Genomic DNA, 24,988 nt, shown 5'->3' with positions numbered 1-24,988 from the left:
TAGCAAGTGTATGACAGTGCTCACTTACCAGTAGATGTTCTGGGTCCCCAGGGAGGTACTCAGGCAACCTCCAAGGAATAAGTAGGACTGGCACTGTAAATGTGCTTCCTTAGCTTAAGATAATGTCCATGGGCAGAATTTATAGAATTCCTGATGACAGAGAAAAAGGATTAAAAGGTAATACTTCTTAGGACTGCTGTTTTAAAAAAGAATCTCAAATATTGGGAGAGAGACAGAAGAAAGAGGCTATAAAACTGTAAGGCTAACACAATATAAGAGACAGACTTAAAGACTGGAAGAATAAAAAGGACAGATGCTCAGTGATCACTGCCTATTAATTTCAAAACAGTAATAAGGTCTAAATTACATTGGCATCCCATAACTCTGGTTTTAACCGTAGAGAGTTAAGTCACCCAAACTTGGGAAAAAAATAACACGCGGAGTATATTGATCCTGATTTGGGGGGAATATTTGCTCTGTAAAACCTACATAGAAAACCTAAATAGGACAGAATTATTTTCATTCTTGTTCCTTTAAAAACCCATGTTTGCAGTGAAATTAAGCTTTAAGCTCCCAGCTAGAAATCCGCTGGTGACCTTGAAGAATTTTATACTTGTAGAGCTTGTTTCTGATTGTGCATATAAATGTATGCATCTCATTATATGAGAGTAATATTTATAAGTCTGGCATTGGACAAGGTTTGACACTAGAATTACGGCCTCACGTTGGAAAGTATGGAATGAACAGTAAACATTACTTATCTACATAAGTGTATGCCACCACTTAGGAAAATATAACTTGTTTCAAAAAACTTTGCTTTTCAGATGATATACCTGTCACAAAGAGAACATTAAAAATAAAACAAGAGTCTTCTGAAGAAGCACAGTAAGTAGATACTTCACTTTTCTAGAGTGTATTTATCGGAGTTTAATGACCATTGGGAAGGTCCAGAAGTCATTGCTGTAATTAGACATGCTGTGGGAGTTAGAGCCATGCCACTCAGGGAGCACGTCTAGTCATTCTCATCTTCTTAGCTTAAGTTTTCTAGTGGTTAGTCTAAAATGTATATAACAAGAAGAAATAAATGTGTTACATGAAAATAAGCCTGTTTATAGTGTTTGCCTGTGTGTGAATGTGGATATCTGGATGTTTAAACAAGATACAAAGATGAGCTACAGGCCCCTGAGTTTATCTGCAGTTAGGTGAAATGACCGGAGGGCCAAAGGGACACTTAAATTCCTTATAATATTACGTTTTTGGAATTAAAAAGCAAGCTCTTCGATGACCCATTTATACATTTAGAAAAGGAAGCAGTTGCTGGAGGAAAGACTACGGAAGTCCAGGGCCAGGGTCTTTCCACTGACTCATATCGCCTGATCTTCCCCCAACAGTTCAACCTTACTCTTTTGTAAGAACATCACAGTTCTCTGAGTTACCAGTGATCGTGTGTTTGCGGTTCTTTTAAATAACTTTAAGTGAGTCCCTGATTAAATTTAATTACTGAAGAGAATATATTAAAAGATAAATTTAGGGGCCGGCCCGGTGGTGCAGCGATTAAGTGCACATGTTCCACTTTGGTGGCCCCAGGTTTGCTGGTTCGGATCCTAGGTGTGGACATGGCATCGCTTGGGAAGCCTAGCTGTGGTAGGCGGCCCACGTATAAAGTAGAGGAAGATGGGCATGGATGTTAGCTCGGGGCCAGTCTTCCTCAGCAAGAGGAGGATTGGCAGCAGATGTTAGCTCAGGGCTGATCTTCCTCAGGGGAAAAAAAAATTTTAGGGGTAAAGTGAAAAACAGCTTTTTTTTTTAGCTGGTAACCTTGTAGTATTCATAACCCCAGTTGCTCTTGTATACTTCATTCCACACATGTGATCTCGATGTTTAAGAGAGAGTGGAAGAAAAGTAGAGAGGAAGAGGCAAGTTGGAAAGGCCTGTGATAGATGACAAGCAATACAATGCAGAAATATTAGTTGTTTTCATTCAGCAAACCACCACCACCAGCCCTTTGCCTTTTTCAGAATATCTCTTTGAAACCAAAGAATTCCCACTGTCAGCTGATTCCATGTCAGGGGAGAGGGTGAAAATTTAGGGATCGAGAATTGTTCCCCAAAATTATAACTATTTCCCACTCCTCAAAAAAGAAGTTTATCATTCAAATCAGTAAGTTTGAGGCCATCACTTGTTGGGAGCTGGGTCTCTTTTAAAATTGTGACATCAAAATGTCCCAAAGGAAGGGAAACTGACAAGTTTGACAAGTATTTTTAAAAATGAGTTATTACAGGGGCCAGCCTGCTGGCGTAGTGGTTAGGTTTACATTCTCTGCTTCAGTGGCCCAGGGTTCATGAGTTCAGATCCTGGGTGTGGACCTGCACACCGCTCATCAAGCCATGCTATGGTGGCGTCCCACATACAAAGTGGAGGAAGATTGGTACAGATGTTAGCTCAGGGACAGTCTTCCTCAAGCAAAAAAAGACAAAGATTGGCAACAGATGTCAGCTCAGGGCCAGTCTTCCTCACAAGAACAAAAAAGTTATTACAAGTCCATACCTTCAAACCCGTATTCTTCAAAGAATTTGTTGTTTCTTTCACTGAAATGACCCGTCTCTCCCTTTAACCCCTGGGCACCCACAGGAGAGGCCCAGTTGATGTAACTGGGGATGAACTCAAACTTCACAGAGTTCGTGTTACCAACCGAAAACCGCCTGAACTTTTCTTGTGGTTGGAACTTGAGAAATGAGGAAATACAACATACGGTTTTCAGGAACCATTTAAATAACTGGGCCTAGTTCTCATTGTGCTCTATGGCTTCGAAAAGCTGATACGAGTCTTGAGCCCAGGGAGCTTCAGGCTGCGATCAGATCAGCAGAGCAGGCTCTACAAAAATCTTCAGCCTGTGCTGCCTCTTCTCCAGGTTTCAGCTCACAGGGTGACAGATTTTAGAGAGGTTCCTAATAGGAAATTTATTTTCCAATGCAACAGTTTCCTCAGAACTGTTCCTTATTGATGAATTAGGGCTTTGACAGTGCTGAATAAAATAACTTCATTTGGGCATTGGATTTTCTTACTCTGTAGTTGTAGGTGGGATTAGCCTGAATTAGCGGACATACCCTGTAGTGACATATACCATCCTTCATCCATGAAGAAGAGTCACCACTTATTTATCAAGTACCTGCTGTAGTCAGGCATCAGGATACATCAGGGAGTAAAACAAACATCTCTGCCCTCCATCCCAGCTCCTTAGCCTAGTCCTCCTTGAAGTATTTCACAGGAGGATGAGGAAAGATGGTGGCTATGAAAGGTAGTTTTTCTGTAAAGCATAGACTTCTGCAGAAATGTGGTCCTCTGTCTTAGCCTCACCAGCACCACAATCTAAATATGAGAAGAGTGGTCATCGAGTGCCTTTGTGTACCCCGAGAAGAGGAACAGTTCGCCAGGAATGCAGTGATGTCATCTAGATGGCCACTCTGATACTGGAGAAGCTTTCGAGAGAAACTAAAGGGTTGGGGATGAATCCAGGGCAGTCTTTGGTTCCAAGAAGCAGCTGATAACAAAATATTAGCTGTTTGTCATCTCACACACAGTCAAGAACAGTGAGAGGAAGGCTGAGAATGACTCTGGGGAAGATCCCCTAGTTTGTTCCAAAGGCGCTTCCACCGGAAGGTATGAGAATTTACTAGGAAAGTTTTAAGGATCTGTCTCCTCCCAAGAAGCTGTTAGCGAAGCAGCATGTACACCCTCTTTTCTTGCCTATGTCTGATTGTATGTGAATGTGGTAGTTGAGTATTTTTGCAGTTTAAACCTATGATTGATGTAGAGTATAATCGTTTAATTAATATTTAACAAACTTCAATCCTCCAATATCAAAGTTTAGCCATACCTGAAACAAACTTGTAATTACATGTCCTTATATATATGAATCATGAAGTATCAGTTATAATTGAGAGTTAAGTTGCATGTGAAACAAGAATTTTCCTGTTTTTTGTCTTACTGTTAACTATCCAAATCAAAATTGAAATACTTTCTATACTTTTGCTTCCCTTTATAAAATATTTTCTAGAACAGTCTCAATTCATTATCTTGCATTTTTCTCTCTTAAAACGTAAGCCTGATATGGACCTTTCCATCTGAATTCTCAGATCTTCAATCTGTGCCAAACTGACAGTTCTTTTTTAAGTTTGGGAGTAGTAATGATTTTCAGACAAATAGAAGAAAATGTTATTTTGTTTTTGTATCAAGGCATGAGTCATAATCAGTTTTATATTTTCCTACAGTAAGCATCTATGGGTCCAAATTATTGAACTTCCAGGTTAAAAGTTAAGCTATTCATTGTTGTAAGTGACACTGGATGCCCTTCTGAATGTAGCACCCTTCACCTGCATCTTATGATCAAGAGTTACTAAGTGTAATACAGCCAGACTATACAAGTCATGGAAAGCAGTTTATCATTAATTCCTAGACAATTCCTAGGGGTGAGTGTTTCTCAGATTTTAGTACTATGATTATCTAGACCTGTACTGTCCAATATGGTAGCCACCAGTCGCATGTGGCTATTTAAATGTAATTTTAAGTTAAATATAATTAAAAACTTAATACCTCACACTAGCCACATTTTAACTGCTAATGGCTACCACGTTGGACAGCTCAGATATAGAACATGTCCATCATTGCAGAAAGTTCTGTTGAACAGTGCTGATCTAGACACCTGAGGAATTTGACTTTTATTTCTCTTTCTAGGAAGAGAGACATCATGCAGAATATTGTACAGATTTTGGAATCAGTACAGTTGAAATGGGAACTATTTCAGAGCTGGACAGACTTTTCAAGGCTTCATCTTTCTAATAAACTGGCCATTTTTGGAATTGGTTATAACACCCGTTGGAAAGAGGATATCCGTTACCATTATGCTGAGATCAGCTCCCAGGTACCCCTTGGCAAGCGACTCCGGGAGTACTTCAACTCCGAGAAGCCTGAGGGACGTATCATTATGACCCGAGTGCAGAAAATGAACTGGAAAAATGTCTACTACAAATTTTTAGAGATCACTATTAGTGAAGCTAGGTGCCTGGAGCTGCACATGGAAATTGACTGGATACCCATTGCCCACTCCAAACCAACGGGTGGCAACGTTGTTCAATATTTATTGCCAGGAGGCATTCCCAAAAGCCCAGGCCTTTATGCCATTGGCTATGAAGAATGTATCGAGAGGCCCCCCTCACCCCACATGGAGCGACGTTCCCTGGACGCCGGAAAGGAGGGCCGGATTGACTTGGAAACCCTCTCAGCACAAGCCTCATTACAGGTGGAAATAGAACCCACCCGAATTATCTATTGCTACCTCGGGATTGCTGAGGTCAGGACTCTGCAGCAATGCTTATTTTTACATTTCCAAGCAAATACTAAAACCTTCAGCAAAGATTGGGTTGGTATTAATGGGTTTTTGTCTCAGAACTGTATTGTGGATCCTGGAGTTTCCCCCAAATCCATCTATATCAAATTTGTAGAAGTAGAGAGGGATTTTCTTTCCGCTGGCTCTTTGGTTGAATGCCTGGAAAAAGCCATTGGATACCCCTTAAAATTTAACAACTGAATGTCATCCTTCATAAGGATTTGGGCTCTTACCTCCCTCTTCTCTACTCACTTCTCATTACCCAGACTGTCCTTCATCCAGATGCTGCCATCAGACTCTTCATGGAAATTCTTTCCACGATTGGGCCAGTACACCTTCTAAGGAATCATAGTAGACTCTGGGCAGAAAAAACAGACCTCACCTGAAAATGCTCATTTTGAGCAAGCAAGATATACAGCGAACTTGCATGGTGGGTCAGCTGTTTCTTTTTTAAAAACAAAAACCAATTTTTAAATGGATTTTAGAGCCCTAATATAAACAAATGTAGGTACATTCCATATTGGACAAAACTTATACTTTGAGTTTCATATGAAATTGAAAAATTGTATTTTTTTCACAATGTTTCATTTTTACACATCTCTATGTCTCTATATAAGTATTATTTACAACCCTGAATAAATAAGCAATAGATAATGGCAAGTTAAATCTTGAGTCACAGTAAAGAAGACTGTTTTTCAATATCACACTTAGCTACTATTGTATATAATTTAGTTTCATTTTTTTCACCAACCAAGTGTTTTGCTATTCCCAATCAGTGTTGCCTGCAAAGACCTTTGTTTCTGTGATGTACCAACTTTATGGTTGTGTTGCCATTTAAACTTTTTTAAAAAAAAACAAATTAAAGGAATTCCTGGCCTCTTGGCGTCCTAGTTGAGCTTTTCGTAGCAGAGTTGTAGTCGCACTGGCAATGGGGGCTGTGCTCTGACTTTGCTGCTAAGAATGAACAGAACAAACAGCAGGATGTTTCAGTGCCTTTCGCTCTCTGTATCCCACTAACCAATGTCATTATTTCTTGGCAGAATTCCAGATGTCATTGGACATTTCATTTAGTATTTCTTTTTTGAAAACCACTAGGATATTCCTTCTGACTCTAAGTACATGAATTTGTAAGAGACTTTCAGTCCTCATCTTTACACTCAGTAATCAGGGGCATCTCTCTCAAGGGGTCCAAGTGGAGAATTGATGTCATCATGCTGCCCATGAAAAAGGAGAGAAGACCCCCCACATTTTTTTAAATGATCCATAGGATAGGACATTGTAAGGTATCACTCCATTAGGAAAGTAACCATCACGTTTAGATCTTTCAGAGATTTCTCTGGGTCAACTAGCATTCCACTTAGAGGTTAGTACTCCTGGCTAAGAACCAGCCTACTAGGAGGGTGGTCAAGGATCACTTTGGTCTCGTGGCAGGGCCTTGATTGATTGGTTATTTATCTTCCATGATCCCCCAACATCTCTCAGGTGCTCTACTTTAAATGGACTGAAAATCCAGGTAAGAGCTATAATTCTCCCCATTTTTCTACACTTTTGAAGATAAAATTGCATATTGGTAAAATTAAAAAAAAAAACACGCTTTTTTTTCTGTCCTGCAACCTGAATGGTCTCAAATCAGTTCAGTGATTGTTTTCATTCTGATATCGCTTGGTTGCTTGCTGCTTATTTATTTTTCTAGTGGCAAAAGAGCTTATAATCCATGGGATAACTGTTATTAATGTCATTTCAGTCTAGGTGTATAGAGTTGGCTGTTTTCTGATGTGAGCTGCTAAACGTGAGTGCTTGTTCAGGGAGAGTATTGATATTCTGGAATGTTTGAGTGTAGTTCCTCATCTCCCTGGGCACAGTCTGTAGGCATGGGCCTTAGGAAATTCTCATGAATTTGCTCTTTTTTGGAACTTGGAATTACAGACCTAAAGGCTGAGGCTCCATTGACCATCTTGTAGCAATAATCTCATAGTATTCAGTGCTAAGTGCTGCAGAAAAAAAGCATTATTACCAGGAGTACTACATGGCATCCCCAACCTTTGCCACTGACCAACCCCAGAACTAACATTATGCTTCATGCATTTTTTCTTTCTTTATTTTTTTTTTGAGGAAGATTAACCCTGAGCTAACTGCTGCCAATCCTCCTCTTTTTGCTGAGGAAGACTGGCCCTGAGCTAACATCCGTGCCCATCTTCCTCCATGCTTCATGCATTTTTTCTCTCTCCCACTTAGCTGGGGCAGAGCACTTGGGGAGCACTGAGGGAGGATGTTTTGGATCTACCTAACATTACTGAGAATGGGGCACTGCTGGACCACCATGAGCAGCACGGAGAAGATGGCAGAGACGGACCCACTATGTGTTTTCACCATTTGGCTTGGGGTGGCTGAGGGGAAGGGGCAAGAGGACAAAGCTGAGCTTTGGGAAATGGAGACTTGGAAAGAAAGTAGCTTGCTGATACTGAATATCCTGTCTCTTTGGCCAGAACAATCTAGAAAAGAGGACAGCAGCCTGTCAGATAACTATATGAGCATTGCTAAAATCAAAAAGTGGAGTATTTAGACCTTAATGAAGCCTTATAACTGATTGAAGGGGGATGGAGACGCTATTCAAATGTAAGAATCAGCATTAGAAAATACTTTAGAGATAAAAGATGAGGTTGATTGGAAGAAATCTAGTGACCTGCGAGTCTCTTAACACATGAAACTCTGGACTTAGTTCTTGCACACAACATGTTTATGCAAGCAGTTCCCAGGTCACTCACAGAACACCTGTGCCAACATGCTCATTTTACACAGGGGTGGAGAGCAATGTGCACCCTAAAATTCATCTTAGCAAAAACTTTCAGAAAGTAGTAGAGCTGCTCTGGTAACTTCTAGCACTTGACTGCCTCAGGGTCAGAAGAAAAAAATGATTAAATAGGAGACAGTCTGGAAAGTTCTTTGGGGTGAGGGCAGTGAAAGTGAAGGGACTGCCCCTGTGTCGCATGGAGACAGTCACTGCCTACAGATGTTTGGTTGCAGCTTTCCTTCCAATGTTGCAAATTATTTGGGATCCAAATTCTGAAGGAAAAGTTAGCTACAGAGTGAATGTTGAGGCTCTACCCTATGTAGCACTCGCTAGGATGAGCACAGCCTGTGTAGTGCTTTGGTGTTCCTGGGAGGTACAACTAGAAGGCTTTGCACTGCATTTCTTGGAAGAAATTACTTATTTGGGGTGACTGTAGTCTGGTCTGGAAGCAAAGGGATGTTTACAAGAGGTAGTTTGCAATGTAGACTAAAGTCAAGAAAAATTTAGATAGAATAGAAAAACCAAACCAATAGCCCCCCACCCCAGACACTCACCCACAATCTACTTGCCAATTCCAGGTTTGTAGGTCCCTGGGCAGTTACCTATTTCTGTTGCCTTTGCTGCCACTGAGCTGCCAAGTATTAGATTCCAGGGTTTGCATGAGCAGTCTGGCGTTTGCGTAGGCATTTCTCAAAGCCACTGCCTGGTAGGTATTTGAAGAGCAGCCAGGCAGGTCACACTAGGAAGAAGCAGCTGAGAGGGTCTGTGGGGCAATGTGTAGAAAAAGACCTTGTGCAGTGCAGGCACAAAGGACACAATGTTAAGAGCATAACTGTGTGGAATAAATGGAATCCAGGAGGCCTGGTTGCTTTTCTTCCCAGTCAACTGCCACCCAGAGCAGACAGCGCCAGGAGTTACTGGTTATGCGTTCTGCCCTGGGCGACCTTTGCTCGGTGGTTGAGCTGGCCCCGGATGTTTGAAGCATCTTGATTTTGGCTGTTGGACCCAGAGGCAAGAACAGGTGCGTGCCTTTCTGTAGGGGAGCCGCGGCCGCCAGAGGGCGCAGAGGGGCCTTTTGACTGAATGGCTGGGGAGGCGGGCGGGGGTGGGGTCGTTAAATTAAATTCACAGCGAACGAGATCTAGAGCCGGGAATTAAAGGATCAGAGCGGGCCTGAGGAGGGATGGGAGGCAGCGAAGATACAGGGGATAAAGAAATGGAGGGACTGTGTCCAGTCTACCTTCCCGCAGCCGCCCCCTCCTCCCCAGGCAGCCTAAGACCTATATTTAAGCCCTTCTTTTCAGAGGCGAGGAGCTGGGAACAAGGCTTGTGTTTCCTCAGTTTCCCGCTCAGCTCCCGGGGCTTCCTTGTGCCAGTCTGTTACCTGCTCGGGGTGTGAGGCACAAGACCCGGGTGACCCTCGGGCCTGGGTTTTAGGTAGTTTCGGAGAACCTGCCGAGAGCCCGCCTCTCCGCCGGCGCGGTGCGGCCCCAGGCCTCCTCCGGGCAGCCTCGGGCGGGGGGCGCGTGCGGGGCTGGGCGGAGGCGGCCGTGGCCCTAACTCTCCCCCGACGAGCTCCTGCGGCCGGGTTCCCGGGGCCCAGCCCGCGCCTGGCACTGGGAAAGCGGCGGTTTCGGACAGCAGAACGGGACCCGCGCGGCCGGTACTCTGGCCCCTTCCTGCCGCTCCTCCCCCCGCACTGCGGAGTCCCAGTGGGCCCGGGAAAACGCGGTTCTCCCCTTCCTCCAGGAAGGCCGCCCGGGTTAGGCCGAGGACGCCTTACCCCCAAGCTCGGAACCAGTTAGTCGGGCCAGAGCTCCAGCCGTTTACGGGGTCAGTGGTGCGGGTGGCCCCTGCACGTCGGATAATCCCCAAACCTCCTTCCCTTCCTAGTCCTCTTTCCTACCCCACACTGGCCGAGGGGGAAGGGTATGGCCGCAGTGTGACGGTTCAGGACCCTTCTGTTTTCCCCTTGCCGCAGGGCGCCACGACTTACCCGGCCCCACCCTACGTCCTGACCCGGTAGAGGCCCCAAGATCCGGCCGTCGGAGCGCGAGGAGCGCCCCCCCGCGGCAGGTCACCCGCGCACTCCGCCGGAGAGGACGGCGACCTCTCCGCCCCCTCGAATGCCCCGCCCCCGTGTCCCCGTCGGTCCCCACCCGCCACCGGCACACACGCACAGACTCTGGCTAGAGCCGCCCTTGGTGTCAGTGGCCCGGCTCCCGCGTCCGCTCCGGCTGTCGTGCATCCTCAGCACCTGTCGGTTGGTGTGTCCCGCAGCCTGCACCCCTGAATCCGTCGGGGCCAGGGAAGGCCATGGTTTCCCTGCCCGGGCCCCCTGCGACCAACTTGCTGCGGTTTTTGTTCCTGGGGCTGAGTACCCTCGGTGAGTGAAACCCGGACCAGGAGGGGACTTGAGATGGGAGATGGGGTGAATCTGACCCTGAGGGAGGTGGTTTTGGGTACTGATGAGGACCGGGGGGGGGGGGGGGGGGGGGGGCGGGACTCCTGCCTCTGACTCTTGCCTTCCCCCAGACATGTCCCCCACCCCCGCCACTCAGGGCATCCCTGGCCGGTGCTGACTTCTGTCGGGGACAGCTCCCACTTTGGGTGCGGTGTGCGGGGTGAGGAGAAGTTAGGGCATCACCTGGGTAGACCTCTGGGGTGAGCTATCAGAACCATTCCTCACCCCAACTCCCCACCTCCACCCAGCAGAGCCGGATGAGCTGAGCTGCTAGATGAGACACTGGCTAAAGAGCTTAAGGACTTAACTCCAGCCCCCTCAGGTCCCCCCCACCCCACACACAAACTGATGTGCAGAGCCCCCAGGAATTCCCTGGTCCCCTGAGCTTTACACACGCACTTCATGTCAATTCCCCTGCTTAGATCCTCCCTCTTGCCCCCTCCTCCTGCTTCCTGCCCTGGGAATCAAGGGAGGTGCCCCAAAAGCACGACCGTGAGGTCATTTGGGACACAGGAAATGGGGGAGGGGTTCAAATGCCTAAAGGACAGAACTGTGACCCCCCCCCACCACCAGAGCTCTATTACCCCCATTCGTTCCCAGAGCCAAAGGGACAAAGCAAAGAGTCAAAGAGGAAGGGCGCCTCCTTGAAGCAAATTCTTGAGGAGTGTTGAAGGCTTCCAGAGGCACCCAGGAACTGGGGGTGGCCCAATGTGACATCTGGGGAGAAAAGGACCCTGCAGGAACTAAACCTGTTATAAGCCATTTCACTTGCTACCTCCCAGGCTTTCTTGCCACTCCTCTTCAAGGATCCTGAATGAGGGTGAAGGCTGGGTTTGTTGGAGATGGCTTTAACTCCTCATTTCTCTCAGGTTGCAAGTCTCCGGGGCAAGTAAGGCTTGGAAAGATGTAGAGTGTAATTCGGCCACGGTGATGAGGACTGAGGTGGGGACCACTTCTCAGTCATGTCCCCTTTAGCTTGGTTTTTGCTGCAAGGGTGTTGTGGCATGAAGTATTAGGGTCCCCAGACAAAGTGTGGGGCTCAAGAGCAGCCAGCAGCACCAAAGCCTATACAGCTCCCGGCCCCTCTAGGCTTGGTGGGCCTGCCCCAGGATCCCTCAACTTCTCAGCCTGCCTCTCCCAACTTCAACCTGAGCGCCTCTTTCCCTTCTGCCTTCTACCCCCAACTCCCCCATCCCCCTACCTGCTGGGCCTCCGGAGCCGGGGAGAAGAATTCAAGCTTGCCGCCGGTGCATGGTCTGCAGCTCTCCTGCAACCCCTCCTTTTTCTATCCGAACTCTGAGCCTCAGTTTTCATACTGACGGCCCAGGCTCAACGTTCCGGGGGGATTGCCGAGCTCCCGCCAGCCGGTGGAGAGTTAAATGGCCCTGGGGACCCACGGCGCTTCGGGCAGGCACCCGGCGCTGCCCGACGGCTCCCAGCGCGGCCCTTCCGTCCCGCGCGCTCCTCGGAGGCTCAGCGCTGCTGCCCCTGGGGCGTGAGAAGCCCGCGGGGGGAGTTTCTCAGAGAAGGAGGGAGACTAAAAATAGTCGGCCTGGGGAGCCGGCCCGTTTTCGTTCTCCGTCGGCCCGCGCCTGCTCCCTCACTCTCGGGCCCGGAGCGGGCCAGAAGGGTCACTCTCTTGGGCTGCTCCTCTCTCCTTCGCTCAGACCCAACCACCTCGTTTTCCTCTCCCTATGGCACCGTGGACGCCGGGAGTGAAAAGGGACGAAGAGTTGGGGGCATCTGCTCGAGCGGACACCCGGGACGGGGGCGGGGAAGCCTCGGGCCCTCTTCAGCCCCTAGTTTCTGACTGGCGGCGTAGGACAGGGAGCGTTTGTTCCTTACTATCTATTTTAACCCCCGTCTACCTTTTGTAAAGTGAAATTATAAATGCGGGACCTGGGTGGGTCGCTGGGGTGTGTGTGCGAAGGAGGCTGGCGCCCCTCCCGGGACCCAGGCAGGTTGGCCGGCGGGAGCTGGTTCTGGCCGCAGGGAGCGTGCTGCAGGAAGGCCTCGGAAGAGCCGCCACCGCCCGCAGGCCTCCTGGCGTCCCTGGCTTCGCCCGAAGAGCGAGCAGGCGGGTCCCCAGGGGGCTTTGGGCTCCTTGAGGCGGAGGTTGTTTTCGCTTGTAGAGCCTCCGGTCCAGTGGCCCCCCCGTCATTGTCTTCTGGCTTATCACTGGGCACAAGTTTCCTGCCCAGCCCGCAGGGACCTGCCAGGAAATGGGAAGGGGGTGCTGCAAAGGCCAAGGAATAGGGGTGGTGGTTCGGTAAAGACGCGCAGCCGGGAAGCGGTGGGGGCGGCGCGCATCCTGGCCGGATCTGCTCCTTGGCCCTCAGAGGCCTTCGGTCTGGGCCTAGAAGGGCGGAGAGCCGGGCCTGCGGACCCTGAGCGCGCTTTGGCCGCCTGGTCACCATGCGGAGGTGACGTCTCAGACTCTGGTGCAGGAGTGCTGAGGCCTTGGAAGAGCAGGGCCAAGGACTAGGGCGGCCAGCATACTCAGGCCTGGCCGGATACAAACCCAAGGTTATTCCCCCAAAGGGCTTAGGATTCAGGCTGCTCCGTTGCCTCTCTGAAGGGCAAAAAGTGAGTGTTCCTGGGCGCCAGGGTGCCAGTATTGATTCGATAGTCCACTCCTTGAAACCAACACCCCAGTGCACCTCCTGAACACTGGACACACGCAGACACAAGCTTTGTACTTGATTATCAGGGGCCCTTCATTCGTCCCAGCTCTGCTGTTATTCCCTGTGACCTCAGAGGATCCGTCCAGATCGCTTGGGCCCCAAAAGGGCCCTTGGGAGCTTTCTGGGTCTCAACTCTCCGCTTTCCGGGGAAGCCCACGTGTCGGGACGGAGCGGGAGGCCAGGAGCACTGCAGCCACTGGGCCAGGCTGGGCGCTGGGCCGCTCCAGCCTCTCTCGCTCTTGCTCGGAGCAGTTCAGAAGGAGCCGCGGGGTTAATCAGTAACGGGGCGGCCTCCCAACCCCCTCCGCCCATGAGGTTGAGAACGCAGGAGCGAGACACGCCGGCGATCCTGACCGGCGTCACGTCTGCCCCATTGGCTCTCGCCCCGGGGGAATTCGGGGAGCAAGTGGGCTAAGCAGAGTGTACATCAAACGTATTACATCTCCCCTTCCTCTTGGATGTCTTCCCCTCCTCGCTGGAAATCTGCCCCCTCTTCTTGGTGCTCCGAAACCTGCGCCTCTGGATATAAATAAATGCATAGAAATGTGTCCCTATCCCCGCTACAAACCCACAGGCTGAGGTTGGGGAGAACGAGCTCTGATGGAATTGAAAGCAGGACGCTAATTTAGCGGGCCCTGGGCGGTCTTCGAGGCCTCCAGTGGCGGGACCTCGCGAGGCTCGTCCTTCCTGTCCGCAGGACTTTCGTGACCCTCTCCTCCCGCCGCGTTGGGCAGGGTCTGCGGAGCGAACCGGGAGCCAGCCCTCCGCGCTCATGCCTCGCTCTTGTCCCCAGCGTCCCCCTCGCGGGCCAAGCTGGACCTGCACATGCCCGCCAGCCTCACCGGGTTGCAGGCGGTAGAGAGCGCGGATGTGGTGCTGCCGGCCTGGTACACCCTGCCAGGGGAAGTGTCTTCCGCTCAGCCGTGGGAGACGTCCACCGTGATGTGGTACTTGGTACAGGAGGGGAAGGATCCGGACCAGGTAAGGGAGGAAAGCCTCTCAGCCAGAGGCCAGCTGCTGCGCCCCGTCAGGGCCGTAGGGAAGAGCTGTCTACCGTGGGGCGAGGGACTGGCCAGGGAGTAGGGTCCGGCAAGAAGTTTCAGGGAAGAGCTAGGTCCTCCTCATCGGTTCTATTTTTGTTCTGACCTTGGAGGGTTCCCAAAAGAATTCTCTTTTTCCCAGCTTTCCCTAGAAATCCAGCACACAAAACACTGAAAAGTAGAGTGGCGTTTTACTTCGCTTTCAGGGTGGGGAAGTGAGGGTTGGGGTTTGAGGAAATGAGAAGGGTTAGGGCAATTATCACACAACTTTTAAAGTTGAGCATCTTTCTGTTTTCACATTCTCTGTGCTTTGAACACTGTCACAGGCCGCTTCTTTTCCCAAATGATCATCTGTCCTGCTGCCCCTTTATATCCTCCTGGAGAGGCAAGGGTATTCTCCTCTCACAGTCTCCCACCTATCCTCCTTCTTGACATCAGACTTATGCTCAAAGGTGGATTTACCCAGAAGCCAATGACACTTCATTTTCAGAGCCCCTTGCTTGCATGGGCTCCTTCCAAGGCCCCAGAAAGTGTGTTCAAGAGGTCACTTGATAAATAGGGGGTATCTATGAAAGAAACTTAGATCGCAGAGGTAGATCCAGGTTTCACAGGGCTTGAACTTATACATAGGGGAGGGGCATCTTCTGGAAAAAGATTAAAAAACATATATATTTTTTTTATCTTGGATCTACCCCTGCAGTCTAAGTTTCTTTCATACATACTCTCTATTTACATTAGCCCTTGCAGATTATACCACCTTTCTAAACACCTCCAGTGGGTGATGAAGAGACAATGTATAGGGAACAAGAGCTGTTCTGGTGAAGAGGACCTGGGGCGGTGAGGGGGTGACTAGGAAGATGGGGTGAATGAGGGGCTGGTACAGGTTAGAGGGGATGGGTGCAGGTGAGGGGCATTTGAAGACTGCCAGTTTGGAGGAGGGGGATTAGCTAAGCTGCGGGCACAGTGCAGGCAGGTAGTAACGGGGAGGTGTTCTGCCCCACCAGGTGTTGGCGTACATCAGTGGGACCGTGTCAAACAAACCTGGAGCATCCCTGGTCTACCCCATGCCCTCCCGGAATGTGTCACTGCGGCTGCAGGGCCTCCAGGAGAAAGACTCCGGGTCCTACCTCTGTTCTGTGAACGTGCACGACAGTCAAGGCAAAGAGAGGGGCCATGGCAGCAGAAGTTTAAAACTCAATGTGCTGGGTAAGTGAGAAGCACACCCTCTCCAATATCTCCCCACCCCCATGGGAGGCCAGGCAGGTCTCTCCCAAGTGGCTGATGCAAAGGCTGGAGGAGGGGCAAATGGAGCAACAGAAGGGTATTGTGTGTGGGAGGAGGGGGCTGGGGGGGGTCTGTTGGTCCCTTGGGGGTGAGTTTTTAACCAGTCTCCCCTCCCTCAGTTCCTCCAGCTCCTCCATCCTGCCGTCTCCTGGGCGTGCCCCGTGTGGGGACCAACGTGACCCTGAGCTGCCAGTCCCCAAGGAGTAAGCCCGCTGCCCAGTACCAGTGGGAGCGGCCACCCCCATCCCCTCAGGTTTTCTTTGCACCAATTTTAGGTGAGGGAACTTGTGGAGACAAGTGACACTGTGGCTGGGGTGGGGGAAAGACCCGAGGTACCAGAGAGACTGGGGTGAACAGGGGAGGCGCTGCTGAGAAGTCCTGGGGAGAAGGAGGATGTGGGGAGGGGTGGAGAAAGAGGGCCTACCAGGTGCAGGCATCGTGCTGGGTGCTTCCCGTGCTGTGCTTGTGTTACTCAAGAGGCTCTGGAGCCGCATAATCTGCGTTCAAATTCCAGCTCTGCTGTTCACTAGCATGTGACTTTGTGCCTCCATTTCTTCTTTTGTAACATGAGGATGTCAATAGCTCTGATTTGACCACACCAGCTATAAAAGACATTTCGGGGCAATTGGAACATTTTCGATATGGAGTATTAGATGTTTTAGAGAATTATTATTAGTTTATTAGGTGTGGCAATGGTATTGTAGTTGTGTGGGACAATGTCCTTAGCTTTTGGAGATTCATGCTAAAATATTTATTTTAAAATATCTCATAAAAAGAGAGAAATGAAATAAGTATAGCAAAATGTTAGCAATTTTTGGATCTAGGGAGTAGTCATAAGAATTTTCATTTTGTCCATTTTTCTACTTTTAATTGGACCATTGTTATAATAAAAGTTATTTATTTTTATTTTTTTGAGGAAGATTATCCCTGAGCTAACATCTGCTGCCAATACCCCCCCTTTTTTTTCGCTGAGGAAGACTGGCCCTGAGCTAACATCCGTGCCCATCTTCCTCTACTTTATATGTGGGACGCCTGCCACAGCATGGCTTGACAAGTGGTGTGTAGATCTGTACCTGGGATCTGAACTGGCGAGCCCCTGGCCGCTGAAGCAGAACCAGCCCCTGTTTTTTTAAACAGTGCTTGCCTCATAGGTTTGATGTGAAATTTTCGTAAGTTAGTACATGTAAAGAACTTAGTCTTTGGTGTAGAGTAAGCAGCCAATAAACTTTAACTGTTGTAGTGATAATTTCATATAATCCTTTCAACGTTAAGTAGGTCATATTACCCCCATTTTACAGATGAAGAAATTGGGACCCAGGGATGGCAAGTAACTTGTTTAAAGTCACACGGCCTATTCTGGAACCTAGGTTTTCTAATTCCTAGCTTAGTGTTCTTTCTCTCTCATCGCTCTGCCATTCAGAAATAAAAGTAAAAATCGTGTTTTGTTTTTTCGGGGCATGACTTCCTCTTTAGCCTCCCTTCAGATGTAGACTGGGGATACTGAGCAGTGGAAATGGAGAAGAGTATTGAGCTAGCAGTTCTGCAGCTGGGAGCAGAGCCCAGCATGCTGGCTGCACACCTTTCCCTTCATCAGGGAACAGACAGCCGAGTCTCCCAGAGGGTCAAAGAGGACATTGCAGAGGAGGGGCAGGATTTTTTCAGTAGGAAAGAGGGTCTGTGGACTCATGGCTAAATTGTGTCCACAGATGCCACCCGCGGGTCTTTAAGCCTCACAAACCTTTCCACTTCCATGTCCGGAGTCTACATCTGCATGGCCCACAATAAGGTGGGCAGTGCCCAGTGCAATGTGACCCTGGAAGTGAGCACAGGTCAGTGAGGGGTAAGTGTGGTTAAGGAGAAGATTGGTAATGGTGGGGGTGGGGTTGTAAGAGAGGCCAGGAGGCCTGTCTGCTGGGGCCTCTCATTGTAACAGGACAAGGAGCTTGTCCTGGTCAAATGTTTGTACGTATGTTTGGTCAGCGACTGGCCATATTCTATTTAACAGCCACCCCTCTTCTTAACAGGCAAAAAGAGTGCATGAGTCTGGTGGCCGACGGGTAGTGGGATTGGAGAGGGGTAGGGAGCAGCTGGGTGTTTCCCTCTGACACCAAGGTTTTTCCAGGGCCTAGAGCTACGGTGGTTGCTGGAGCTGTTGTGGGAACCCTGGTTGGATTGGGGCTGCTGGCTGGACTCGTCATCTTGTACCACCGCCGGGGCAAGGCCCTAGAGGAGCCAGCCAATGATATCAAGTAAGTGTCCCCGGTCTCCGCTGAAATGGGGTTCTCCTAGCTCCCCTTACAGAGGCTGGATTTTCAGGCAGCTTTCATCTAATGCAAGGGTGGGCAGTGGCTGAAACATCATTTCTATGGGCACATTTCAAGGGAGAAGGGAGTTGAAAGTGGGGGGAAGGAAGAGTAAGACAAAGCATGTAGAAACTCTCCCCTCTTCCCCCTTCCAGTTTCTGACCTCGTATTACTTCTTTGATGACTAGGGAGGACGCCATTGCTCCTCGGACTCTGCCCTGGCCTAAGGGCTCAGACACAATCTCCAAGAATGGGACCCTTTCCTCTGTCACCTCAGCACGAGCCCTCCGGCCACCCCAAGGCCCGGCCAGGCCTGGTGCACTGACCCCCACACCCAGCCTCTCCAGTCAGGTCCTGCCCTCCCCAAGGCTGCCCAGGACAGATGGGGCCCACCCCCAGCCAATATCCCCCAGCCCTGGGGGAGTCTCTTCCTCTGCTCTGAGCCGAATGGGTGCTGTCCCTGTGATGGTGCCCGCCCAGAGTCAAGCTGGGTCTCTGGTGTGATGGCCTAGCCATCTGGTTTCTCTCTTTCCTATAGGGGTCACCCCTAGCACAGAGCCTGAGTTTTGGGAGGGTGGCCACCTTCCAGACCTCCAGTCCTCTGTCCCCACCTTTCTTTACTGTGGGAAAACTGAGTTTCAGTTAAGACCCAAACTTCCAGGAGGCAGAAGAGGAGGAAGTGGACCTGGGATTAGGAAGAGCCTTGGCCCCTGCCCCCGCCCCCCCCCCCCACAGTCCTCTCTGTGACTGCAGTGGAATGCTGCTGAGATTGGCTGCCCCCCAGGGCCCTGGTGGGGACTGCCAGTCAATGAGTCCTCCAGGCCCCCTTGATCTGTCCTCGACCCCTATCTAACATCATCCTTCACTCCCACTCCAGCTCCCTGCATTAATATAACCTGTCCTGGTTATATTGGCTTGGTTGGGTTTTTTTGGAGCAGGGGTTAGGGAAGATATTTTTTATCTTGAAACTAACTTGAAATGTGTGTTCTTGTTTTTATTTTGCTAATTTCAATAAAGATACATTGTGTTTGTATGGAAAGTCAGAGTCAAATTGCCTTTTCAAACTTAGAATTTCCAGAAGTTGAACTTTACAATGATGCAAAGAGGACCCTTACCCAGGCTGTGTACTCAGGTGGAGGGCTTCTCCATGCAGCCTCCCATCTTACTGCCTCAGGATAGTTCTCCTAGAGTCCTTTTTTTTTTTTTTTTTTTGCTTGAGGAAGATTCGCCCTGAGCTAACATCTGTGCTAATCTTCCTCTATTTTGTGTGTGGGTCCCCACCAGAGCATGGCCGCCAATGAGTGGTGTAGGTCAGTGCCAGGATACTGAACCTAGGCTGCCAAAGCAGAGCCTGCTGACCTTAACCACTAGGCCCCGGTGGGCTCCTCTTCTGGAGTCTTTAAAAGGGTTATTTGCTGTAAGGTGGCATGGGAGAAGCACAAAGAGCCTGAGAAGACCCTAACCCACTTGGAGCAGCAAGGGGATGAAATTGGTGCACTTTCTGCTGGACTTGAGTGCTCCTTGTTTGGGCGGCAGACACTTAATCTCCTGCTTCCTCTTCCAGGGCGGGGGCGGGGGCGGGGGCGGGGGGGTGGGGGGGGGTGGGGACTGACATGCTCCCCTTTCCCAGACCATTGAATCCTTGACACAGACATGTTCTTGCCCATCCAGTAGTGACCCCCCTTGTACTGAGGGAGAGCTGGGCATGGGATGTGGTGCAGTGTATGCCCCAGTTCTGCCATACCCTTTCCTACCAAGGGTGGCTCTCCTCCAAGTCTCAGTTTCTCTGCCCATAAAATGGAGTCGCTCTAGGAGCAGGGAGGTGGTTGCAGTTTCCATGGAGACTCCTAATGTCTTCCTCATGTGATGAAAGTGCCAAAGAAGGGATCTCAGAGGCGAAAAGGAGAGAGGCTTGGAAGGAACAAGAATCTCTGAATGGTCAGAAGGGGTCTTCAGCCTCCGGCTCATGCGCATAGTGTGAGGCCCCAAAGTGGTGACGTCATTTGCCAGCTCTCAGATTATCAGAATGCCTTTTACTTCCTCCAGGGTCACTCTTTCCCCACAGAGCTCCAGTTCTGATCCTTTCCCTTTAGGGTGCCCACCCCAAGCCCAGCCCTTTTCCCAGGGCCTGACAGCTTCAGAAATTGGGAGGAAGAAGACAGAAGAAGGCAGTAGGGCTAGATTGACTCCAGAGTTGGGCCTGGAGGAGGGAGGAGCATTTCCTTACCTGAGGGCGTCTGCCTCTCCCCTTGTTTGCTCTGAGATAGCCAGTCTCGCTCCTGCCCAGCACAAGGAGACTGCCCTGTGGGCACTGCCTTCCCTCCCCCAGACCCAGATACGCAGACGGACCAACAGACGGCAGGACGCGGCCATGGCCCAGCTGCCGGGGCCCTTCCTCTTGGGGGCCTTGCTGGGCTTCGTCTGCATGAGTGGTGAGGAAGGAGGCCGGGCGGGACCCAGGGAGAGGTGGGAGCAGAGGCCCGGCTTCCCCGCCTCCTGAGGCCTATCCGTCCCGCCGGGCGGGCTGCTGGGGCCTGGGAGTCGGCGGGGGCGAGGCCGGGGAGGGGGCGTCGAAGGCCGGGAGGGCGAAGCACAGATGCACGCAAGCCGGGAGAGAGTTGGGCCTCTCCGGGAGGGTTTAACCACCGCAGGACTCTTGTTTTCCTTCCCCCACAAACACACCCTCTCACCTAGCCGGGTATCGGTCCTTTCACCCACAAAAACCCGGCTGGGATGCGGCTCCTCCCTCCCGGAAACCTCAGGTTTCGAGTGAGAAGGGAGGGATCGAGGGGAGGGAGTTGAGCTCTGGGGAAGGAGGGAGCCCCCAGCCTCCGCTCTGAAAGCCGTGGGGTGGGCCGGACCTCCAGACCACCTGGACTTGGAGCCGGCCGGCCTCCGCTCCCCTCTGGCCCTGGCCGGGCGTCGTCTGAGCGCCCCTCCCGCAGCCTCCCTCTGCGTCCCCAGTGCCCGGGCCAGCCGTGGAGGTGCAGGTGCCCGCCGAGCCCCTGAGCACGCCGGTGGGCAAGACGGCCGAGCTGACCTGCAGCTACAGCACGTCGGTGGGAGACAACTTCGCCCTGGAGTGGAGCTTTGTACAGCCTGGGGAGCCCATCTCTGCGTCCCATCCCGTGAGCTGAGAGCGACTGCGCCAGAGTGGAGTGCGGGGCCTCCTGCCTCTTGGGCAGGGGCTGGGGATGGGGTGGCGGGGAGAGGCAGGAACAGAAGGCCCACTCATGGTGAGGGCGCGTAGTCGGGAGAGTGCGTTTTGGGGGTCAGTGTGCTTGGATAAAAAAATAAGTGAACTCTTTCTAATCTTCTCAGGACTGCCGTCTGCGTGACCCTCCATCACATGTATAGCTCCGTACTCTCTCCAACTTCCTCTCCCTTAGCTCCTGTATCCGACTCTCTTGTGTCAGTGCAGTCCCAGCTGCGGTTAATAAACCCATTGACACTGAGAGTTGTGATTCGTAGTAGGATATGCTGCCCCTTCCAAGAATATTAGCATTAATTTTTTTGTTTTTACAAATTGAGAGATCCATGCGTAACTGAAAGAGTGAATCTAGTTCATTTAGCACCTGGAAGGGGTGGTATTTGGGGACAGATGGACCTTCATGGTTCTGGCCACCTAGCTGGTAGCCAGAGTATCAGCCTCCCTGGCTGGCGTAAGGGAAGGGTCTCTTATACTCAGTTTTGAGAAAGGACTGCAGAGTTGATGCCAGGCAGAAAAAGGCACATATGTGTGTCTTCTGCTTCTCCCCAGATCCTGTACTTCACCAATGGCCATCTGTATCCAACTGGTTCTAAGGCAGAGCGGGCCAGCCTGCTTCAGGATCCCCCAACAAGAGGGGTGGCCACCCTGAAACTGACTGATGTTCACCCCTCGGATACTGGCACCTACCTCTGCAATGTTAACAACCCGCCAGATTTCTACACCAATGGGTTGGGGCTAATCAACCTTACTGTGCTGGGTAGGGCACCCTGGGGACCTACCAGCCCCCACATGCCCTGAGCTGACATCTGTTGCCAATCTTCCTCTTTGCTTGAGGGAGATTGTCACTGAGCTAACATCCATGCCAATCTTCCTCTATATTATGTGGGATGCCCCCACAGCGTGGCTTGATGGGGGGTGCTGACCTCGAAACAGAGCTTGCAAGCTTAACTACTATGCCACCGGGCGACCCCACCCCCATCCTGATTTCCAGCCCAAGCACACATTGGCACTGGGGACCCCAAGGGAAAATGCCTCTTTCCCAAAGTCTTCTAATCTAGATGGTCATACTCCTGCTCCACCCTCCACAAAAAATGCTTCCTGCCTCGGTCCTTGCTAACCACGGGTTCCAGAGAGAAAGCCCTTCCCATATACATAGGGATCTGAGTCATGCCCCCAGCTGCTGAATCTTTGGGGGTACCTCCCTCTTGTAGTTCAGATTCTGTCCCTCCCTAGGTCAGTGGCAGAGAAGAGAAGTGGCCGTTAAAGGAACAAGGGCCCTATTACTAAGCACTAATTTGTGTTCAGATTTTCTGTCTTACCCCAAACTAGAGCCTGCTCAGAGATGAGCAAACAGAATAAACCATTAAAGAGGCTGAAGATGTTTAGATGGAAAAGAGAAGACCTAGGAGGTGGTGTATGACAGTGGCATTCAAATATCTGAAGGGCTGTCCTGTGGAGGAGGAATTTTTCATTTCTCTTTGTGGACCCAGAGGACAGGAACTGGGACCAATGGGTGGATATGACATTAACACAAATTTTGGCTCAACATGAGGAAGAATTTTCTAACAATCAGAATTTCCAATAGTGGAAATTTCCTGGGGATGCAGTGGTATGTGAACAGAAGTGGACCACTCTTTAGTAGGGGTATTGAAGCAGGAAATCTAGCACTTAGTGGGCATAGGGATAGAAGATCACTAAGGTACTGTCTGTGATTTTTGCAGTGCCCCCCAGTCGCCCCTTGTGCAGCCAGAGTGGTCAAACCTCTGTGGGGGGCTCTGCTGCGCTGAGATGCAGCTCTTCTGAGGGAGCCCCCAGGCCAGTGTACAACTGGGTGCACCTTGGATTTTCTCCTACACCTTCTCCTGGCAGCATGGTGCAAGGTAAGGGCCCAGCGCATCAAGGAAGAGGGGACTCAGGACCTGGGCAAATCTGGTCTCTCATCTCCACACACCCACAGCGCCAGTTCCACGCCTGGGGTGAGACAAGGGGCTAGACCTTCTCCCTGCTTCTCCTTTGGCTTCCTATATCGTTCCCTTCTGTCTGTCTTCCTGCACAATCTGTGACTGCGTGATCCTGCGAGCATTTCTCAAACTAAATGTACTCCTGATATCTTGGAAGAGAGTGGAAAGTAGGTGCGTTCCATGATTCCCACTTGTCTGTTTTGGGGGGATTTCTTTGAGATTTCTTAAGGGTCATGAATCATTCCCCACCTTCTCAGAGAGGAAACTGAGGCAGAGTAGCATGGACTGGCTTGACTCATTTAGCCAGTTTCTTTGTAGGAACCATATAACTGGCTAAGAGCCTTGGCTTCTCGGTGGGTCCTCATGCTGGCTCCAGTGCCCTGTCTCTCCTTCCAGCCCCAGCAAACCCCTTTATAATCCAGAGAGCCCTCCAGAGCCCCCCTGGTGTGTGCTCTGCCTTCCAAAGTGAAGGAAGCAGTTTAGAAAAGCATTTGGACCAGCTTGGGGCCACCCCAGGGGATACAGTTTCTAGCAATCAAGTCTTTTCCCCCCAACCAGGAACCTGACATCAGCCAGTAAGCACCCTGCTCCGATTCCATTGCCAGTTTCTGAACCCTTCATGTGTGTGCAGTCTCCCCCTCCTCTGAAAAGGCAGCTGTGTAGGGTGGAAAGAACGCAGAAGTTGTGGTGGCTTTGGCATTTCCTCTCTGGGTCACCTCGGACAATTACTTTCCTTCTCTGAGCCAGTTTCCTTACTAATGAAATGAGGTGACTCTCTTCCTAAGCATGAAATGAAATCTGCTGTTGTCACAGCAGGTGCTCACTGTGAGTTGAATGAGTGATGGGACACTTCCTCTTTACCCTCTAGATGAGGTGTCTGGCCAGCTCCTTCTCACCAATCTCTCCCTGACCTCCTCGGGCACCTACCGCTGTGTGGCCACCAACCAGATGGGCAGTGCATCCTGTGAGCTGACCCTCTCTGTGACTGGTAGGGCATGCCAGGCAGAGGCCAGACTGGCAGGCATGGGTTGGGGAGGCTGTGTGAAGCTATCTGATGAAGGGCCGAGGAAGCTCTGCAGCTCTGAGGATCCTGTGTCTCCCTAGAACCTTCCAAAGGCCGCATGGCCGGGGCTGTGATTGGGGTGCTCCTGGGTGTATTGTTCCTGTCAATCGCTGCATTCTGCCTGATGAGGTTCCAGAAAGAGAGGAGGAAGAGGCCCAAGGAGACATATGGGGGTAGTGACCTGAGGTGAGCAGGAGGGCTGGGGGGTTATGCAGAGAGGGAGGAATGGGCTTCAGTTGACAGTTGGTGACTTCAGCCCTCAAACTGACATCTTTAGGGGCATTTCAGGATCAGGAGGGCTGCTCAGCCCTGGGATTTGGTGGTGGGGGTGGCAGTACAGCCTGTGTATTTGAGTGTGTGAGTGAAGTGTACGGGTGGAGGGGTTGGGCCACCAGCTGCCCTCACTCTGCTGATACTTAAAAGAATTTTTCCTTTTGTTTTTAAGACCTTTTCATATACATCGACAGGACGTGGATGCCAAGAGTTGGGTTTGTCCTGAGCACCCAGCTGAGTTTAGTTCCTCTGTGGGCCAGTAAGGAAAGGAGAAGCAAAAGCTGCCTCTGTCATCCACCTTACCTATTAGTCATGGGGTCCAGAATAGGGATCGGAGCAATATTTCTCGAAGTGTGGTCCCCAGATTACCTGTGCAGAAATCACCAGGAGCTTGTTAAACATTCAGATTCAGGACACTTTCTCTCTCCTAAAGCAGAATCTCTGTGTGTGTGTGTGTGTGTGTGTGTTGTGGGGTGACAAGTTTGGAATTTTCATTTTAACCAAAGTTCCACAGATGATTCTCATGCA

At 50.5% G+C, this 24,988-nt stretch overlaps 4 protein-coding genes across 35 annotated transcripts in view; 3 read left to right on the top strand and 1 right to left on the bottom strand.

Moving 5' to 3' along the window:
* The window catches only part of MSANTD2 (Myb/SANT DNA binding domain containing 2), a 30,298-nt gene extending 24,035 nt beyond the window's left edge, over positions 1–6,263 (top strand). For all 16 annotated transcript variants that reach the window (XR_011440514.1, XR_011440513.1, XR_011440512.1 and 13 more), the window contains 2 exons: positions 825–885; positions 4,735–6,263. Coding sequence is in view for 5 of the 16 variants with exons in the window: in XM_023645061.2 (XP_023500829.2) it covers positions 825–885; positions 4,735–5,587 (914 nt within the window). In the remaining 11 variants the exon portion in view is untranslated. The remainder of the gene's footprint in view (positions 1–824; positions 886–4,734) is intronic.
* The window catches only part of LOC102150912 (endothelial cell-selective adhesion molecule-like), a 32,926-nt gene extending 20,784 nt beyond the window's left edge, over positions 1–12,142 (bottom strand). For 4 of the 17 annotated variants that reach the window (XR_011440528.1, XR_011440529.1, XR_001381098.3 and 1 more), the window contains exons 1-3: positions 10,174–10,283; positions 8,780–8,940; positions 29–150 (exon numbers count right to left, since the gene is read on the bottom strand). The gene's annotated coding sequence lies outside the window, so the exon portion shown is untranslated. Of the gene's footprint in view, positions 1–28; positions 5,745–8,731; positions 8,941–9,561; positions 9,796–10,173; positions 10,302–11,842 lie in introns of those variants that run through there. The other 13 variants (XR_011440532.1, XR_001381099.3, XR_011440521.1 and 10 more) reach the window with 12 other exon arrangements.
* Positions 9,730–18,991, top strand: ESAM (endothelial cell adhesion molecule). The gene is made up of 8 exons (XM_001502160.6): positions 9,730–10,010; positions 10,159–10,563; positions 14,119–14,306; positions 15,370–15,571; positions 15,769–15,924; positions 17,356–17,478; positions 17,772–17,898; positions 18,141–18,991. Exons 2-8 carry the CDS (start codon positions 10,494–10,496, stop codon positions 18,454–18,456), a joined length of 1,182 nt encoding a protein of 393 aa, XP_001502210.2. The 5' UTR covers positions 9,730–10,010; positions 10,159–10,493; the 3' UTR covers positions 18,457–18,991.
* Positions 18,992–19,151: 160 nt separating this feature from the next.
* The window catches only part of VSIG2 (V-set and immunoglobulin domain containing 2), a 6,113-nt gene continuing 276 nt past the window's right edge, over positions 19,152–24,988 (top strand). The window contains exons 1-6 of the mRNA XM_023645059.2: positions 19,152–20,384; positions 20,917–21,080; positions 21,713–21,920; positions 22,885–23,043; positions 23,993–24,112; positions 24,229–24,373. Coding sequence (XP_023500827.1) covers positions 19,979–20,384; positions 20,917–21,080; positions 21,713–21,920; positions 22,885–23,043; positions 23,993–24,112; positions 24,229–24,373 — 1,202 coding nt within the window. The 5' untranslated portion in view covers positions 19,152–19,978. The remainder of the gene's footprint in view (positions 20,385–20,916; positions 21,081–21,712; positions 21,921–22,884; positions 23,044–23,992; positions 24,113–24,228; positions 24,374–24,988) is intronic.

This window comes from Equus caballus, chromosome 7, assembly GCF_041296265.1.
Source record: "Equus caballus isolate H_3958 breed thoroughbred chromosome 7, TB-T2T, whole genome shotgun sequence".
Classification (NCBI taxonomy): Eukaryota; Metazoa; Chordata; class Mammalia; order Perissodactyla; family Equidae; genus Equus; species Equus caballus.
Note: the sequence above shows the minus strand (reverse complement) of the source record. Positions and strands in the feature narration are given on the sequence as shown.